Source organism: Pavona decussata, unplaced genomic scaffold (genome assembly GCF_977016875.1).
Source record: "Pavona decussata unplaced genomic scaffold, jaPavDecu1.1 SCAFFOLD_543, whole genome shotgun sequence".
NCBI classification, from domain to species: Eukaryota; Metazoa; Cnidaria; class Anthozoa; order Scleractinia; family Agariciidae; genus Pavona; species Pavona decussata.
The window spans coordinates 49,238-64,124 of record NW_028145838.1 but is presented as its reverse complement, the minus strand read 5'-3'; the positions used below and the strand labels follow the sequence as shown (position 1 = coordinate 64,124).

The 14,887-nt window shown below is 37.8% G+C and overlaps 1 protein-coding gene across 1 annotated transcript; it reads right to left on the bottom strand.

Annotated features, from left to right (window-relative positions):
* Positions 1 to 7,518: 7,518 nt before the first annotated feature.
* On the bottom strand, positions 7,519 to 12,936 carry LOC146449944 (monocarboxylate transporter 8-like). The gene is made up of 4 exons (XM_085100948.1): positions 12,646 to 12,936; positions 9,734 to 10,320; positions 8,860 to 9,229; positions 7,519 to 7,694 (listed from the first exon to the last, which is right to left on the bottom strand). The coding sequence occupies exons 1-4, from the start codon at positions 12,848 to 12,850 to the stop codon at positions 7,519 to 7,521; spliced, it is 1,338 nt and encodes a 445-aa protein (XP_084957074.1). The 5' UTR covers positions 12,851 to 12,936.
* Positions 12,937 to 14,887: the final 1,951 nt, after the last annotated feature.

Sequence of the window (14,887 nt, the reverse complement as noted above, 5' to 3'; positions counted from 1 at the left end):
CCTAGAAGATATGGCATTATTACAAACATCGTCCAGATCAGATTTCATCTTGGCAAGATCCGATTTTATCTGGCTGTAATAATATACATACAAAAATTTCTGCAATGTGATTGGTGGAGAGCGTCTTAATTTATCCTAAATGTAGTGCAGAAATGTGAAACTGAGTGCAGAAAATTGAAATTAGTGCAACAAAGGTGAAATTAAAATGATTGACATTTATACAAATTTGCAAATCGGCTGTCTCGAAACAAATTAGCGAACAGGTTTGAGGAGAGTAGCAGCATTTAGCATTTTTATTCGAAGTTTAGAGTAAAAATTAATGCAAAGAAACTCGACAAAGCAAAAATAACAGGCTAAAAATTTGAAGGCCTTGGACAGCACAAAAGGGCTACGACCAAAAAATTGAAAACTATGAACCGGAGGCACTCAACAAAATTCTCGAGGATTTCACGCAACAGTGCGTAAAAAAGACGCGAAGGACTTTACGAGTCCTTTATTATTTGTTAGCCTTTAAAAATTTTACTCCTGCTTATTTATTCCAAATTGCACTCGAAATCATGTGATTACCTATACAAATCACATTCAAGTTCAGATTTCACCTCGCTAGGATTGAAATGTTAACAGCCTTCACCCTGTAGTCTCCTGTAGCTCACTGGTAGAGCATCCGAACTAGTAATCGGAAGGTCTTAGGTTTGACTCCTGATAGGAGCACTCAGACTTCTTTTTCCGAGTTTGCCTGTGTCACTACTAAATAATGCACCATTCTCATTTGTTAAACAGGCTTAAAAATAAATTACATTACATTTCCTTTCAATCCAAATCTTATTAAAACGGTAATTTACGGAAATAGGCCTCGATTTAATGTTAACCTTTCTTTATCGAAAAGCCGTAGTTAACTTGGGTTTTCATTTACTTTCATCGTGTTATTGTCAAACTTTTATCGATTGAAATGATCCTTACAAAGTTTGTTGTCGTTGTGGTATGCGGGCTTGAAACTTCAGTAGCGGTTGCGAAATTTTGAAAAGAAGGGTCCATCAACCCTTGCTCAGCCAAAGCTATATATGTAAGTCACACCAAAGCGACGGCGGATTTCAGCGGATACTGACCCACTGAGCCGGCATATTACCTTAAACTGTGGACTTAACGCCGATAAGCTGCCAATAACTTGTCACTATATCCGGCTATAAATATACGTGATAGCGTGTGAAAAGCTTCTACTCCCCTAGAGGTGCACGCCTTTATGCTAAATTTGTTTTCATTGTACATACACTACAGCAGTTAACAGCACTAAACAAACAGCATTTATTACAGCCGCCGAGATTGTAAATTGCCACCAGAGTTAGATTCTTGTGGTTGGGAAAATCTGAATATTTCAGTGCCAGGATTTCAAGCTCATGATCGACAATCATAAAGCAAAAGATACGTTTTTATAGCTATCAATGGACATTAGAAGGCCCACAGTATTGCTTTTTCAATTAACATGGCGGTAGTGAAAGCAGTTTCGGCTCTACGCCTTTCGCTCGATCGATAGCATCGCCGCACAAAACTAACGTTTTGAACGTTAGATCAGTCACTCGATGTAAGCAAACGGTAACTGAAGAAACTGAAGTTGTCGATTAAATTGCCGTATATTCCAGTTTTCTGCTTTCTTGAAGTTAAAATTTGTCATCCCTTGAGATCCACACAGCACGAAGATTTTTTTTCTTGTTTATTTATTTAAACCGTTACATAGCATTTTGAAAAAAAGATTAATTACAGGCATTGCCAGACACATGCAACACATACACACATACACACACACACCCAAACACAAAACAAAAGACTAAGCACAATTGATAACGCTAAAATTCAAAAGAAACTGTACATAACATTATGCAACGGATACTTCGCAACGAGTACTCCTTCAAAATTTAAGCGCCAGAGGGTTGAATAACCACTTTTGATTAAAATTATCTAGAGTAGCATTCTTCCGAGCTAAATACAATTCAGTTTGATATTTTTGCTTTAATTTCACCTTAAATAATTGTATATTTGGTTTTACATAATTTCTTCTACAGTAATAAATAATAGATTTCCCTAGTATTGTACAGTAATTCAAGAAACCATTATTATTGCCACTGATGCCTAAAATTGCATCTTGCGAAGTTAAGAGCAATTCTCCTGGAAAGTGAAGCAAAGTTGGAAATGAAAAATTTTAACCCCCCCCCCCCCCCCTTCAATTCTTGTGTGGAGGTAGGTTACCTTGGGGGATAAACTAAAACAACCCTATTTGGATCGGCAGATGTATCGTTGCCATGGTAACCGCACTAGATGACGTCGGCCTTAGGACCATGTTTTGAGTAAAAGTTCCATTCTCAAAATTTGGAGCATTGTTTGAACCATGAGAAAAAAAAAACATACTTACTCCCCATTCTCGCTCCCATTGTTTTTGAGCTTCAAATTTGCTATGCGTTCCTTGGAGAAAAATTATGTCAGACTTTGTTTTTCTACACCAAGAAAAAAATTAACTTTCGCTTCTTAAAATTATTCAATCCTCTGACATTTAAAGACATCATCTTAAACATTTATATAAATAAAGAAAAAAAAATGTAATACATATCCTGAAAAATACATAACATATAATATATAAGATATAATGTGATCCGTTACTGCTAAATAATATGATACAATTACTGCCCCGGACAATAGACACAAAAACACACATGACAAAACAAACAAGCAATCTCGCACTTTCTGGAATCAGCACTCTCTTCGCTACTCCAGATCAGCTCCTCACTTCCGACGTAAGAAGAAAGAATACAACTAACGCAACTGACAGTCAAGTCTCTTCATTGAACAGCCTTTAGACCAGGATTATTTTTAAGTTTGTACAGGATCTTAGCTGGAACTGACCACGCCATGTATGCAAATTGCAGATCATCTCTTTGGCGAAGATTCTTTAAATGCTTCTCTTTCAGCTTCTTTCGCTGCTCCCGAACATCCTTGGTAACGTCATCCGAAATATAGAGCGACGAACCATCATACTGGTTTTCCTTCAGACATTTTGCCGCGTTAGCTAAAATATATTGTCTGCCTGTATACTTCAAAAGATAAACATGTATAGGACGCGGCTTCAATTCATCTCTTCTAATGGCCGTCGGCGTACGGTGAGCCCTCATAATTTCGATATTCTCAGCACCCTCCAGCTTCATGTGATCAATTAAAAGACTCCACTTCACAAATTGTACCAAGAAAATATCCTTCTCACTGCCTTCGGGCACATTCCAGATAACTATGCTATTGCGACGGGACCTGTTTTGCAAATCGATAATTCTGTTTTCAAGCTCCAAAACGTGTGCTGTGTCGGCTTTAGTTTCGACGTCTTGCTTCACGTCTGCCAAATCATTCTCTAACGACTGAAGCCCCTCTTTAAGTTCCTTCAAATCAGTGGCTAACGTCGACGTTTTCTGTTCCAACCCTGCGAGCTTATTGCATAATTCTTCATGGCCTCTTTCTTGAGTTGTGTTCATCTCATCAAGCTTCTTTGACGACTTTTCCAGCAAGCGTGCAGAATCTCCAGCGCTCATTATTTCTTCTTCACCTTTCTTACTTCTAGTTTTTATCGGCATCACCTGCCAGTAGAACGTTAATTAAACAAAAAAACAAAAAAAAAAAAAAAACAATTTTTTCCACTGTCGAGAGACGGAGCTTGGAAACACACGTCCTGCCCGAAGCACGAAGATTTGTTGCAACTGAGCTAAAACCAACAACTCGTCCCAGCCTGCTTTGCAGACCGTGTCCAACCACGACTGCCAGCAATCAGTTTCGCGATGATTAATAAAACGATGTGACCGGCCAAATGCCGTTTTCTCTTGCATAGCAATATGTCCAGACAGTTCAAGCAAGTGATTTGCTTTTTAAGGGGGGCAAAAAGTACGAGTACACATTTCTAGTGCTTCAATGTCCTGTCATAATTAAAGTGCGTCAAAAGACAAATGCCAAAAAAATTAGAAAGAAGGAAAGCTCCAGTGCCAATAGAAAGCCTAGTGATTATTTATTATTTTTTTTATATTTGTCAGTTTTAGAAAGGTACTAAGTGAATATTGAGGAGTATTTTTAAAATCAAAATAGTCACCCAATTTGTATCAGTACAATACGGTTTCTTTCACTGCACGAAAAACTGTCAAACCATTTTTTTTTTATTATTTGATTTTTCCTGAATTAAATAACACTCTTTTGGATCAGACGCTACTATTTTTGGTGGATCAAAATAAGGACAAGATCGCGACATACGTTGCTATTTTTGGTGCACCAGGATGAGGCCAATATCGTGGCATACTTGCAATTGTTTCGTGCGTCATTCGACCATGAAGAACATTCGTAGCGCGATGATTCAGGGGCACCCAAAGACAATTTTCTCTCAGATCCTTTGAAACGCTATTTGAGGCTATGTGGAGTGCCGTTAAAGCTCTGTAGGTTCATTTTAGGCCGGGCAATAATATTTTTATCTGTTCGGGCATTCTAGGGCAACCTGAGTCTTTTCGAAATTACTAGGGCATCTTTGTCCATTTCCCGAAAAGCTTAGCTGACCTTTTTTCGGTACCCGAAATGACATTTCACTATCAATCCGAAAACCGCCTGTGCTAAATGCTGCTACTCTCTTCAAACCTGTTCGCCTTTTTTGTTTCGAGACAGCCGATTTGCAAATTTGTATAAATGTCAATCATTTTAATTTCACCTTTGTTGCACTTATTTCAACTTTCTGCACTCAATTTCACATTTCTGCACTACATTTAGGATAAATTAAGACGCTCTCCACCAATCACATTGCAGAAATTTTTGTATGTATATTATTACACCCAGATAAAATCGGATCTTGCCAAGATGAAATCTGATCTGGACAATGTTTGTAATAATGTCATATCTACAAAAGAAGGAATAGTTCGCTTTGAGTTTAAATCTGACCTTGCAGACTTGAAACTTCTAGAAGTTAAGGCAGAACTAGCTGAGGTGAAATATGAAATTTTTGAATTTAAGAGAAGTTTGGAGGAGAAACTAAATGCTGTACTGGCAAATTTAAATAAAAGGACATAAATGGGTAAATATTATGTAGAAATGTTGTATATAATTATCGCTCTTTTTATTAAGTAGAAGGGACAACATCATCATCATCATGATCATCACATCTTTATTTATCCTTGGATTTTAGATTCAATTGTAGAGCTAATATCTCCGAGCATTTACCCACCCAACCATGAGAGCATACACACAAAGACCAGACCACAACACCGGAACCTACCCCTTTTCTCTCCTCTACGAACAAGGATTGTGGGACGGGACCTCCGGTTTAACGTCTTTTTTTCGAGAAGATTAGAAAGTCTTACCATTTGCAGATGTCATTACAAAGGAAGCGCTTTCTCCTCAGTTACTTAAAGACCCTGAGTGTTGGTCCGGTCGGGGTTTGAACCCAATCTCCTGCACGGTAGTCCGGTACTTTACCAACTGAGCTAACAGGTCGGCGGTTACATCGACTTACTTTTTTTTTTATCAAAAGACTTAGTTTTAAAGCACTTATTATATGAGAGAGAAGATGTCGAGAAAAGAAACGGTGTAATTGTATTTAAAACTTCAAGAACTTAAATGTAGAACGTGTTGCGGTGAAATATTTAATAGACGCTTGTAGGAGAAACTAAAAGCTATCCTGGCAAAGTTAGGCAAAATAGCGAGAAAGGATTAAATATAATGTAGAAAAATTATATTTAAATATTGCTCTTTCTATTAAGAAGATGGGAAGATCGACGTACACCTTTATTCCACTTTATGCATCTATTGTAAAATGGATATAACACGTGAGAGACTTCATCTAGAAAAGAAACAACATTTCGGTATTTTTGTACTCTAATTTTTCCCTAATCTGGAAGAATTGAAGTTCGTAGCTTTTATTCTAGATCTAGAACCTACAGAACACGACATTTGTGGAAATTAAAGTAGAAATAAGAGCTCATTTTCTCTCTTCTTCAATACGTCGTGACTACTCGCCGATGACGTTTTGCACGCGCTCGCGCCTTTTCAACTATCCATGAAACCAATGACAGACTACTTGTAGCATGTTTTTAGGTGCTACTTTTACTTATCTGTTCTACCAACTTTTAACTTTCTTATTGTCTCCAAACTGATAAAATACTAATCACACAGGAGGGCGAGATCTGCTTAAAATCGTCAAATTGTCAATTAGCCGACCTTCTTGCCCTACATACCTGTGTAGATGCATCAGGCCTGGAGGTGTTTGAGTCACCTTAATTTTCGAAAATTTAAGGTGGCTCTGAACATGCCGATTACAGTTTCATGATAATAATGGGGGTGACGCTGCTTGTTTGACTTAAAGCCAAAATAACGGTTGTTTTTAACAAGTTATGATGTTGCTATGGTAACCTACCATTTAAAACGACCATGGCTTGTTCTTCAATGATTAGGCATTTGTCTTTTACCATTATTGTCACATGAAGTTATGTAAAGTGGTGGTATTGATCCGTCAAAGTATATGCGCTGGAAAGTGCTGGAAACCGGTGACAGCCACTTTAACCTCATTTTATTTTTTCCGTTTTACTCAGTAGATTGGGACTTAACCGACACTTTATAGGGTCAGCTGAGTAGCATAATTTGATTTCCTTGTTTTGGTGATGCTACCGCCATTAACATGATACTTGTTATAGACCTTATTAAAAAATATATATATATACGATGAACGGATTGATCAAGTTGGGAATTTCCGGGACAGAGAACTTCACATTTTAACTACTTTTTTTACTTCACTAAACAGCAACTACAGAAGAAGCTTTGAACGCGCTGTCACGTTATAGATATAGTGAAGACTTGTTGATAGCCTAACGATGTCTAACTAATTTGTTGCTTAGTAGGTCAGTATCCGCTGAAATATCCGCCTTCACTGTGGTATGATTTACATATGTAGCTTCGGATGAGTAAGGGTTGATGGACCCTTCTTCACAAAATTCCACACCCCCTACTGAAGTGTCAAGAGAGCATAATACAACAAAAGCAATATAACAATTTTAAGGAATATTTCTATCAATTAAAACTTGACAATTTTCGTATGAATTCCTCTAACAAGTGTAAAATAACCAATAATATCGTGCACATAATTCATAATAGTTTTAACCACAATATAAAACTGACTGAGAAAATAATGGTGAAAAGTAATTACTTTCGGCACCAAAGCGTATTTTTATGGTTTAACAGTAAAAATACGATGAACGGATTGATCAAGGTGGGAAATTCCCGGGACAGAGAACTTCACCTTTTAACTACTTTTTTTACTTCACTAAACAGCAACTACAGAAGAAGCTTTGAACGCGCTGTCACGTTATAGATATAGTGAAGAATTTTCGTATGAATTCCTCTAACAAGTGAAAAATAACCAATAATATCGTGCACATAACTCATTCAGGTTTTAACCACAATATAAAACTGACTGAGAAAATAATGGTGAAAAGTAATTACTTTCGGCACAAAAGCGTATTTTTATGGTTTAACAGTAATGCTCTCAGTTACTGCTTCTACCACATTCTGGGGATGAACTCTTGACTGTTTCTTGTTGATAACTATTAATACCATGGGAATTAGAAATGCTATCAGCAGTGCACCTCCCGTCATGTAGAACGAGTAAACATAGTTTCCCGTCTGATCGGCTATGAGACCTGTAGAAGAAGACCAGGATAATACGTCTATAAGTGACATATTGAAATGTAAGTAATGTTTTTTTTTCAATCTGTATTTGCTGTTGTTGTTGTCTTAACCTACCTCCTAAAATTAAGTATCGATAGTATCATCCGGCTTCCTATTTAGTGTCTCGTTTCATTTTATAGTTGTGGTGCTGGACAGTACTGTCCACAGTTTAAAGCAAACAAAAAAAAAACATAAAAGTAAACAATAAGCAAGAGACCGCAAAGCAAATGCTGCAAGTATATATGCAGGACCTGTAAAAGATCTAATCAGACAAAAATGTAAATGACTCAAATTTCTGTAAGGCTGATCGGACTTCGTAGAAAACTTAACACGACAGCGACGTGAAAGAGACTTAACTGAGAATCAACAAAATGCGGCAACCGTGGACAGCTGTTTCGAGCTGCAAGTATACGCCTTGCGGTCCCTTTCTTAATGTTTACTTTTACGTTTTGGACCGTAGATCGTTTTAGATGCGATATGCTGTACTTCTTTTTAACATGGTTTGGCCATGTACTTGTGAAGAAAAGTTTTGCTTTTCTCAATTAACTAATTGCAACAGCGACGTGACATTTCAGTTCTTTTGTCCATTGTTCGTAGTCCCACGCTATAACGTGGACGGATGACTGAATTTGTGCACATCCAAAATCACTACCACGTCCATTTCGTAGACCACTCGACTCGCGTTGCTTGTTCTACTTTTTGCTGTGCTACACCGTGCTGACGAGAGTCGACCAGCTCGAAACAGCTGTCCACGGTTGACGCATTCTGTTGATTCTCGGTTTGGTCTCTATCATGTCACTATCGTGTTAAGTTTCCCACGCAGTCCGATCAGCCTCAGTTGCAGAAATTTGAGTCTCCTTAAAGAACAGTAACCTACCGGTGTATTCAAAACTTGGGCTAGGCCATGGACAATGCCATGGTCCGACTTATGGCCCACCCTATGGTAAGTTGCTTTTCGATCTTCGGTATGTGCTCGACCGCCAAGGTTTGTTCTTTTATTTGCTTTTTTTTGCTGTATTTACCAAGTTATTGACAACAACTGATTCTTGTCGGAGCAATAAATAAATAAATAAATAAATAAATAAATAAATAAATAAATAAATAAATAAATGAATAATAATGATAACATAAACCTACCAGCAATAGGCCCACCAGCCGTTGCAGCCGTGGCATAAAACACATGGTTGATGGCAAAAGACGCTGTTCTTCTCTTAGCATCGACGCAACTAAGCAAAATATAATTATGCGTTGTTATAAAAACGCCATCGCTTAGGCCATATGCAACACTAAAGGCAATTAAATGCCAATACTTTGCAGAAAATGGCAGCAGAAAGGCGGAAAGGGCAGCTAGCAGCACAGATGCTTGATAAATGTAAACGGGATTCACAGATTTTTCGTTACACAACTTTCCTGATACCAGCCGTGCAATAGATGAAGAAGTGCCAATCACAGTAAAAAAAAGAGAGGCCTCGTGTGCCGTGATTCCAATATCTTCAGAGAACGTAACCTAAGGAAACAAAAGTGGATCATATCAGTTTCTGTAGAGATTGTCAAGTCTTGAAAATAAAATAATCATGGTTGCTTTGAATTTAGTGTTACACGTGCTGTGATATGACGTGTGATGGGTTAAAAACAACGACGCCTCTTTTTCAACCAACAAGAAAACAAACTGAAAATTGCTCGCATTCTTGCTTCGAATTTTGATTTCTTTCATTACCCTGTTGTCGTTTGTTTTGATTGGTTATGGTGATTTTCTCGGTTTAAGGTCTACGTCAATTACAAACCACTTGAGCATCATTATAGGTATGTTTAAAGATACATTCAGGAAATTTATTGAGAAATACCTATGCTAAACGAGTCGAATAAGTTTGGCTGCATTACGATTATGGCTTTAATTTTATTTTAGGAGATTTAGCTCGTAGCAAGTAAGTTAACTCTCTCATTCCCTTTCCTGTTACATGGAGATACGTAAATAAGATAAGGGTTACATATAAATAATTCATCGACTAACCAAATTGATGTAAATGATGTACATTCCAAAACTTGCAAACGTTAAAGAAGTCACGATGGCAGTGAAAGTAGGAAATGTCCAAACGCTGCAGTACAAAGAGATTCCCTTTCTTTCCTTTACTTCATTCTCATTGTTTGTTATTGTGTCAACTTGAACTTTGTTTTCCACGTTCGGGTTGAAAGCCAGACTGAGGATGCAGACCAAAGCGAAAGATGCTGTCATTATCCTTAAAGTGCCTCTCCATCCAAACGAGTCCAAAAGTACTTGAAGCAATGGTCCTGTGTAAAGAACACCCAAGCTTGAACCTAATGCGACAATACCAGTAGCCATGGACAACTTTTCTTCAAAATATTTTCCTATCACGAGAAAGCAGGAAGTGAATATGAAACAAGCTCCCAAGCCAAGCACCAAACTGTATGTGAAGTACATTGGAGTGAAGCTCTGAAGAAATGACGTCGTCAGCAAGCCCGTGATACATAGCACCCCGCCACAAAAAGTCGCAATTCGACAACCAAAGCGATCGCAGAGATATCCAGTCAGCGGAGTTGCAAACCATAGCATCCCCAAAGTTGCTGAACCGACCAAAGCTGAAAATGAAAACATTGGGGAATGTTGAAAATAATGTGCTATTCAGCGAGTGACGCACGCATATTGGAAAAATGAAATCCGAGTTCTCTTAAGAGCCGTAGAACTTATGACCCTTCGATTACTAGTTTGGTGGCGCCACCACTGGCCGTCTACAGGAGACTTGTGCAAGCTAGACCATTACAACAGGTTCACGTGACAAATATCGTGCATAATGCAAGGACTTGATTAATGAGAGGATGAGAGATTAACTAATGAAGGGAAAGGGAAAGGGAAAACAAAGATTGGAAAATAAAAGTTGAAAATGGGAGGTCGTGACTAGTGGATGAGATTGGAGAATATTTACGTCAGTGGTGATCATCTCCAAGTTTTTAGTAAGTGACAAAAGAGAGCTGTTCACATAAATATCAATACCAATGGAGATAGAGGTAGTAAGGGTATACAAGCAATGGGAATTCCTAGTAAGTTACTCAGCTTAACTACTATTACAAGTGGCTGTCTGGCCAGATAGGGAAGACAAGCTTAAGTGAGTACGCAAAGGAACAAATGCGGAAAACCAGTAAAAGAGAGTTAACTCTTGCCTTGTTTAAATTCTGGACATGAATAGAAAAAGACGGCCCAAACAACTTCTCTGTGGAAGTTAGAGTTCCCAAGATAAAGCGATTGGGAACTTTTTATAGCGACAATAGAATATTTAACATGGTGCCCCGTCAACCTATTGAGGCCGGGCTTAATTTCGTTCCCGAGCCTGAGGGTGAGGGGGGCACTCTTCAAGGCCATTGAGGCCACTTAAATGAGACTTGGAGGGTATATAGCGTATGTCCAAAATTGTTTCCTTTGAGGTCTACAAAATGGACTGATGACTTCATATTAGTGTGGCTGTCAAGTCAATTGTTCTCTTTAGCCTCATACGCGCGCCTTGGGTTCCTGTGAGAAACGCTTTTTTGTGCTACGTTGGCGATCGTTCTAACTCATTCAATTTGTCTGATGTGCCCGAGTTAAGTTGATGTCCGGCAGAGAGCGAAAGAATAAGTCACAGATTTTTGCCCACAATCCTTTTAGACCTTGAATAAATGATAAATTCGTCAAAGGCATGAGAAGTTACTCTGTTTTGGCAATCAATTGTTTTGCTGAGTCGATGTCATCGAAATGCAATGCGGTTTTAAAATTTCTGGTGTGAACGGTGTGAAACGGCCTAATATAATGTGAAGTCTAGCCTGATTGGTGGTGTCTATACACGTGCTATGCAATTTAAAAATATTCTTTTTCTTATCTTTTTTAATTGTATTGTCCCTGTGGCATTCAAACAGCGACGTTTTGTTGCTAATTTGTAAATTGAAGGAAAAAAAAAAGGTTTTAACTCTTTTACATGTCATCAATGGTTGTGATCACATTACAGTTGAACTTTAATTACGTAAAGTCAAACTTAACTGTAGTTACGAATATTCTGTTTTATCAACTGAGTTAATAAGGTTAATTAACCAACGCAAAGGTATTCAAGAACTGACGCTTCCGCAACGTTAGCCAATCGTCAGAGTGAATCCGCCCAGACGCCGGACTAAACGGCAACGCTCGAAAGGGCAGCTCTGGAATCTTTTGACTTTGGCTTAATTCCTAATCAACTCATTTGATAAAACCAAATGTTCGTTTCCACTCCACTGACTGACGTAGCGCCACCGTTTCTTTAGAAACTAACCCCCTTATCTTAAAATTTAATGGCGGCCCTTAAACCTGTAAACATTAAAATTAATTGTTCCGTGAATGCTCAACAAATAACGCTTAATCAATTCTGTTGACGCAGAGTTCGTATAATTAATCGCTCCGTAACTGCTAGTGCACATGCAAACTACAATAAACATGCTTGGAATTGCGTTCGAAATGGGCCTCGTTTCCTAACTAACGCTTAACCCATCCTTAGGTCCTTGTCCCACGAAAATTCAAATAGTGACTTTTAATTACTAATTTCCAAATTGAAAATCAAGGTTTTCGATTTTCATACAAGAACAACATTAATGGAGGTGTGTTGGAAAGTGGTTTCGTACTTGAAGACCACTGCGTTTATTTTGGTCGCATACGACATCGTGAAGTAAACTAAAGTATCTTTAAGAATAGAAACATACAAACACACCCGCCTGTGCCTTCGTATAAATGCTCTTGGATGGACGTTTTAGGAAAGATTTAAAAGAAACGTAAGAAGTGAAGTGGAATGTATAAGGAAAACTGGCTCCTTGCAGGCTTGTTATAATGCTTGAGCTACTGGCATTGCAAAAAAAAAAAAAGGATGTTTTACAATTTACAAGTCGTTAGGAAAAAAACTTCTTACAAACCTGTTCTTTCTCTTGTTTCATCAAAATATTTCATCAACTCGGGAAACAGAACTCCAAAGCTGAGCGCAAAACCAAGGTTGATAGCATTACAAACGGCTGATGAAATACATACCACCCAGGAGAAGATGCTGTCTTTGTAACGTTTGCCTCTGAAAAGCCTCTTTATTTTACCAAAGGTCCCCTCAGGATTCGGTTTAATATCCATTTGCTAAGACTGAATAAGTTTCAACCAACGTTACAAGAAAAGACGGTTGGTATCGATCACCGGAAGATCACAACACGATTGCGTAGAGTACATTTAAGTGCCCACACAGTACAGCAGGTTAAATTAAAAATCTTGCCAATAATTTTCCCATGCCTGGCTGGCCAAGATATCGATAAATTATTAATTTTATACTGAACTTGATGCCCATTAGACCAGAAAACAAAAGGTTGAAGGAATGCAGCGTTTCCTGTCGTGTGGTTCGGAATTTTTCAAAGACGGCCAATATATAATAAAACTGATCGAGAGAAGATAAATAACATAAAACAGTGAAGAACAATAAAGTGTTCTTTACTTAAAATTACTATTAAGCAGACAGTATGCAATGTATTCAATTTGTGTTTCCTTGGTTACTGTAAACAATAAGTCTATATTAAGCAGAGTACCTCCCATAACCCGAAGCCTACACCTAAAACGTTGCTTATATCGTCATTTCCATTCTCAAAAATCATGTATTAAGCGGGCATATACCGTGGATTTTAATCAGCCAAATTAAACAACATGAAATCTGTTGAATCTCACGCCTGAAGGATTTGATCTGTGAATTATTTTATTGAACAAAATTGAAAAAAATAATAAAATTTTCTTTCGCTGATGACAGTAATTCAGGATCAATGCCAACACTTAAGGAATATGTTTATGTCGATTGTAAACGGGAAACCACAGCATGTGAATACGGGCACGTGAAAATCATAAGAGAGATTCAGACTCATGTTTACAGCAAACGGCGAACGTAAGATTCACTTTTGTGTGAATAGTGCAAAATAATTTTAGTCTTTGTGTGCAAACCCATGCGAAACTACTCACTTTTGCCGTGAAACAAGAAAAAGCAAACTGCAAATAGAGGATAAACATGGTCACGTGGTCATTTCTTGCCGTTTGCATTTTTGTGTCAAAGTTATTCTAAATCTCCCTAATGTCCGAATTCCTGTTTCACGTACAAATGCAACCGTTACACATGTCTACAGGACACACCATCTTAATTGAGTTGTGTTTTTTAGTAGAAAGAGAAACCTATCTTAAGCGGACGCGCACACCTAAAACGTTGCTAATATCGTCATTTATATTATAAACAATCATTGAGCGTGCGAGTTTTACGAGCGAAAATAAACCGCCCGATAATTTGTTGAACTCCATGCCTGAAAGATTCGATCTGTGGATTATTTTACTGGATTCAAGACTGAAAAACAAAATTATTTCGCTGACGACATTGATTCGGGATCAATGCCAACAAGGAAAGCGTATATTTATGACGTTTGTAAACGGAAAACCACAGCATGACCTGGCAACCTTGGTTACTATAGCTGTGAATACGAACGCGTGAAAATCATTGTCAGACTTCCTGACTCACGTGCAAATGCAACTGTTCACCCGGTGTACAGGACACAGTATCCTAATACAGTTGTGTTTGTCAGTAGAAATTAACTTTTTGGGGAACTTTCTCTGCAAGCTGTATCTACGGTAAGTCAAGTACGTACGATCAGTTTATCACTTTTAACAATACAAACAGATAGTGAGCAAATTAGCGAATCACCAACAACTGAGCTTTAATTAGCTAAAAATAATCTGACTTCCTGTCACGTACAACGGTGCATACTTTTCAAATTGCTTAATTGATTATTATTGTGGTAATATGCACACTATTTTACACTTATAATCCTTTCTCAAAAGTGTTGTACTAGATACAAATTGGATGACTATTTTGATTAAATATTTTTCAATATTTTTTCGCAACTAACTTTCTAACACTGACCAATTCAATTGAAAAAATATTCAACTAGGCTTTTGTTGCCGCTGGAGTTGTCCTTTTTTATCTATCACTTGTCTTCAGACGTAATTTAATTATGGCAAGACAATGAACGGTAGAAGAATGTTCTCGTACTTTTTGCTCCCTGATAAAGCAAACTTACATGTTTGAACTATCAGGACATATTGCTATGCAACTGAAAGCTGCATTTAAGCGTAAAGTTTGGCCCGTCA

Bases quoted from the DNA above. Each gene is read 5' to 3' on its own strand.
- LOC146449944 (XM_085100948.1), bottom strand. From the start codon at position 12,850: ATGGATATTAAACCGAATCCTGAGGGGACCTTTGGTAAAATAAAGAGG. The intron at 9,230-9,733 runs GTTAGTCGATGA...TTGTTTCCTTAG, and splicing joins ACATCATTTACATCAATTTG to GTTACGTTCTCTGAAGATAT. The intron at 7,695-8,859 runs GTAGGTTTATGT...CTTCTTCTACAG, and splicing joins GGCTGGTGGGCCTATTGCTG to GTCTCATAGCCGATCAGACG.